The 4,866-nt window shown below is 37.9% G+C and overlaps 1 protein-coding gene across 2 annotated transcripts in view; it reads left to right on the top strand.

Moving 5' to 3' along the window:
• The window catches only part of LOC109966240 (early activation antigen CD69-like), a 58,343-nt gene that overhangs the window by 35,904 nt on the left and 17,573 nt on the right, over positions 1–4,866 (top strand). Inside the window, exons 4-6 of one of the 2 annotated variants that reach the window (XM_020610941.1) lie at positions 3,374–3,478; positions 3,927–4,078; positions 4,214–4,311. In XM_020610941.1, the coding sequence (XP_020466597.1) occupies positions 3,374–3,478; positions 3,927–4,078; positions 4,214–4,311 (355 nt within the window). The remainder of the gene's footprint in view (positions 1–3,373; positions 3,479–3,926; positions 4,079–4,213; positions 4,312–4,866) is intronic. The other variant, XM_020610943.1, reaches the window with a different exon arrangement.

Below are 4,866 nucleotides of genomic sequence, written 5' to 3'. Positions count from 1 at the left end.
GAGGAAAAAAACTTTAAAAATAAAATAACATTGAAACTGTAGGAAAAGAACATTACCCTGAACAGGACCCTAAAGGGTGCTAACAATATTGAAGGTTTTCATTGCTTTTCAAAAATAATTTAAAATGTGTTATTGTGGAAATTGGAATTGATGCTTTGAAAATGATGATTACTTTTTTTTATATTTGTATATTTTGCATTTATATATTAGAAAACAAAATCCTATATGTACTGTTTGAGATGCATTTTTATGGTGGTTGGAGTTTTCAGGAAATGATATTATAATTTAACAGTGACCCAACTCTGTAGAGCTTGTCCAGGAATCAAACAACAAAACATTAACACTGTCACTGTACTGTTCATGGTTAGAGCATTTCCCAAAAATGGCTAATGTGGCATTTTGCTCAACTTTTTTTTTGACTGGGGAGATGCTGAACTTCGAGTTGTGCACGCACCATCTTGGTCAGGATTAATAAGGCAGATGAATTCTTTTCATTTCCTCAATATTGTGTATGTTGTCATATTTTTAAGTGTTACTTAATTAAATTACTTATACCTTCAGTTTTGACCTCCAGCTTGGGTTCACTTGCTTCTTCACTTCCTTCATCTCTTCCCTTCTCTGTAGTGATCTGTTGCAGCTCCATGACTGCTCTCTTCTGTTTCTCTGAGTTTCTATTTGTAGTCTTTTACCTGGCTAGTTAACGTCTCAGTGAGGTTATGTAACCTTTTTGTCATTCAGACATGCAGACAAAGGTGCAGATAAAACAATATTTCGGGGGAGAGTCAGGGGCTGTAGTCATATGTAGGTGCTATCACACCTACAGTGGTGAGGCTGTTGAATTTATCTAAAAACATTCTCTCTAACTTGTCCTCATGACCACAGTTTTCAATCCTTTTATATATGTTTTTCACTGAATTGTAGACACATCTATGCTCTTCCTGACAGTATAGTTGTGGAAGCAAATAGATTCACAGAAGATGCAAAGTGAGCTGCAGAGTGACACAAGTGCCAACCAACTGCCACATTGACTCCTATGTAAAAAGTATTAGGCAGGTGGTCATAATGTTATGGCTGATTGGTGTATGTCAGAAGGCCCTTCCATAGTATGCAGTATTGTAAGATCATTATGTCTGAGCAACATTTTTATTGCAGTTGGTTGATGTAGAACTGATTTCCTCCCACATAAAGTGGTATAAATAGCTGTTTAACAGAACAAACCTCTGACAAACCCCGACTCTTGGTGGGCCTCTGATATAACTACAGTATATTTACAATATATCATCAAAGCAAAGCTGAAATGTTAACTGTTATTGTTTTTTAAAGGGCTTCACCATTAATAATAATACAAAAAGATCTTCACAGACTAATGAAGATAAATATATTTAATGTTACTGATTTTGTGACATTTTAAAAATTGACAATTTAAAATTTTTTTGCTTATTTCATTACATTTTTAAGTATGGAGTTAAATATATATTTCCAAATTATGCTCAGTTGACAAACACAAGATATTCTTTACTGAGAAAGTGAATCTTTTATATATCTTTAATTTATCAAGTTAAAAAGCGATGAGATTGTAAAAAAAAATTGCAAATGTCTTTTATAAAAAAAATGTCTTGACATGTCACAGTAGGAAGGGCATAGGTGTAAGTAATAAAAATCATGATGGCACTCTATAACGGCTTTCTGAGACATGTGAACAGAACAGAGCCATTGTTAATGTTATTACTAACCTGCACTGTTTCTATCATGTCTCCACCAAATGTCTGCTGCGAAATAAAATTATCATGACATACTCTTAATCCAGCTGGCAAGCAGTCACAGTGCTGGTTGCACTAGACACAGTATTATGTTACGCCCTGAATACAGGTTTGTTAAAATGCCTAACACAACTCATTGTCCAACTAAATATGTACATTTTCAAAACTGGTTTTTAGGCAGGCATACAGTTGTTTATCATGTTTTGTTAGAAAACAGTGACAATTTATCTTGCACTTGATGAACATGCAGTCTCTGACAGCTTCTCTGTAACTGTATCAGCCAATATCGTGCACTGTTTTGCTGTTGTGCCATAATGTCTGCACAATCTGACACATCCACCATTCTTTACATATGTTTTATGTCTTGTTTTCTTACACTGGGCCAATTTAGAAAGGAAAGAAAACAATGACAGCAGGTGTTTTACTGTTTTGAATGACAATGCTCTCATCTTCATAGTGATTCACACATAAACTAAAATGATTGTTTTATTAGTAAAATAAAGTTTTTACCCTTTTGCTTGATGCTGTTTTTTATTAAAAGAATGAGAAGTATTTGGTTTATATTTTTGAGGTTCCAGTAGAAATGCAATTGCCTGAGTGTGATTCCCCCCTTGACACACAAATTCATGCACTTTAATCACATATTTATAAAGTGATGTTTCAAATCTGCATAAATGGAGACTTTATGTTCTCTCTCTGAACAGTGTTTGACATAAACACTGGTCTTAAATGACCTCAAGGAAGAATTCCTGTCTGCTGTTTTGGAGTGTAGAGTCACCAGGCTCACAGTATCTGTCAGTGTCTGTTTCACTCTCTCACACACACACTCATTCTTAATGAGAGAGACCAAGGGAGATAGAGCTAAAGTTTAGCAAAGTTCAAGGACAATTTGAGCACTGTTCCCCATGAATTATTTAGGAATCAGTGAAGGCCATGTTGCTATGGTGACAAGACATATGAGGGGGAGGGGGGTGTCTTAAAACTGCGCAGTTATAGGCAGACGTGAATCAGCAGGACAGGCTCAATAAGCTTCCTCACAAATCCCAGGACAGTTTTGTCCACATACATCAAATTTTGTTGCATTTATGGTGAGGATAAGAAAGATGAAGTCAAGGAAAACTTGTCATCCAAGTTATCAGTTGAATTGGAAGGGGAGAAAGGTAAGCTGGAGCTGATCTTTCGGCCTTGATGGTGGTTTGTGTTGTGGTTATTGAAATCTCTCTTTAACATCTTGGTTGATGTGTTTCTCCTCAGGCAAACAGTCCAAGGGAAATGTACGTCTGTACCGTATTGGGTGTTTCTTACTAATATCAATCTGCCTGGTCCTGCTGTTGGTCGTCATTATCCTTGGTGTGAAACGTGAGCATCTGCAGCCATGGGTCACTGTAAAAACAAACTACAGCTGGTTGGATTATGATTGTAACACTAAAGCAGTGGAGAAGCAAAATAATGTGTAAAATATATGCTGGGAATCATCATCACTATGCATGTTATTCTGTTTTGGCTGATAATAACAGATAATACAGGATACAGCGTGTATCCGGTTGCACTGCTGCAGCCTGTGGGCATTATTCTCCCCCTCACATTTCCTCCTACTGTGCTCTGCTTTCTAGTCCAAACTGGATCCACTGTGTGCCCAGAGAGAGAGAGAGGGTGCAGCTATGAGCAATGCAAGGATCGCTTCCCCAGCTCCCCCAGCATTCAATCCAGACCTGAGGGTAAAGAAAAACAATGCTTTATGAAACATCATGGTTTTAGTGATGGTTTTGCTTTCACAGTGACTCAGATGGCTTCTCAAACAGAGGAAACTAGTCCGTGTGTGGTTTTAAAAAATGAAAATTAAATGTTTTTTTTACTTAATCTTTTCAATTTAAACCAACATTTAAATCAACATTCAGTTGAGTTTCATCAGCTTTATTAATTCCTCTTAGAGTGATTTCCTGATTACATAGGGACACATACATGTGCAAACATTCAGAAATGCTACACAATTATGGACAAATGCAAATAAATACAAAATGAAGAACAAAGGTAATTGAAACCTTTTAGGCTGCTTGCAATTATTTAAAGGTTCAATGGCATCTGAACAATAATTTAGTCAAGATTTGCAGAGTGTTTTCCTCACGTTAGATATTTACATACTGGGTTTCTTTCTTTTCTTTCTAGTTCTCGGCTGCCAGCAGTGCTCAGATGGTTGGCTGACTTTTGGCCGATCGTGTTTTTACGTGTCCACCTACAGGCTGAACTGGGAGAATAGCCAGAGGACCTGTACATCTAGAGGAGGATCTTTGGCTGTCATCACCAGCCAGGAAGTTCAGGTTGATCTGATCTCACATACAGTAAACTCTGATCCCACTCACACCATTCCCTGTCTGTGCAATATCAGCATGCAGTTAATGAAAATGGTAATAACTTTCATATTATATTTGTGTTAATGCTGCTCTGTCTTCTAGGAGTTTCTGACTGAGAAGGGGAAAGGGTTTCACTGGATTGGGCTGAGAAAAAGAGAAAGCACATGGACCTGGGTCAATGGCACTGTACTGCAAAAGAGGTAATTCTCCGTTAAGGCATTGTTGAGGAAGGACTGTTTTGTCTTTGTAGTCTTTGGTTTGTTTTTCCTGTTTTATGATCTCACTCCTTTTTTTGTTTTTCTTTTTGTAAACAAAGGGAAAATAACCAAAGTGAGCATCTTGACATCGTAAGAAACATGTAAATTCAATTTAAAAGCTACAGTATGCAACCTTTTTATTTTTGTTTTACAAATATGTTTCAAAATCAAATGTGGAGAGGTGTTGTCAAAGCCTCCTGTGACCCAGACTCATTGAACAGCACTGGCAGCATCCATCCATCCATTTTCTTCCGCTTATCCGGGGCCGGGTCGCGGGGGCAGCAGTCTAAGCAAAGATGCCCAGACCTCCCTCTCTCTGGCAGTTAAGTTACTGTGCAGGACCTTGAGGGTCCTGCACAGTAACTTAGCTGTTCCTAGCACTGCACTCTTCTGGACAGAGATTTCAGATGTTGTTCCTGGGATCTGTTGGAGCCACTCTCCCAGTTTGGGGGTCACAGCCCCCACTGTTCCTATTATCACAGAGACCACTTCTGCCTT

The sequence above is a fragment of the Monopterus albus genome, unplaced genomic scaffold (genome assembly GCF_001952655.1).
Source record: "Monopterus albus unplaced genomic scaffold, M_albus_1.0 scaffold107.1, whole genome shotgun sequence".
Classification (NCBI taxonomy): Eukaryota; Metazoa; Chordata; class Actinopteri; order Synbranchiformes; family Synbranchidae; genus Monopterus; species Monopterus albus.
This window is presented reverse-complemented; position numbering and strand designations above follow the sequence as displayed.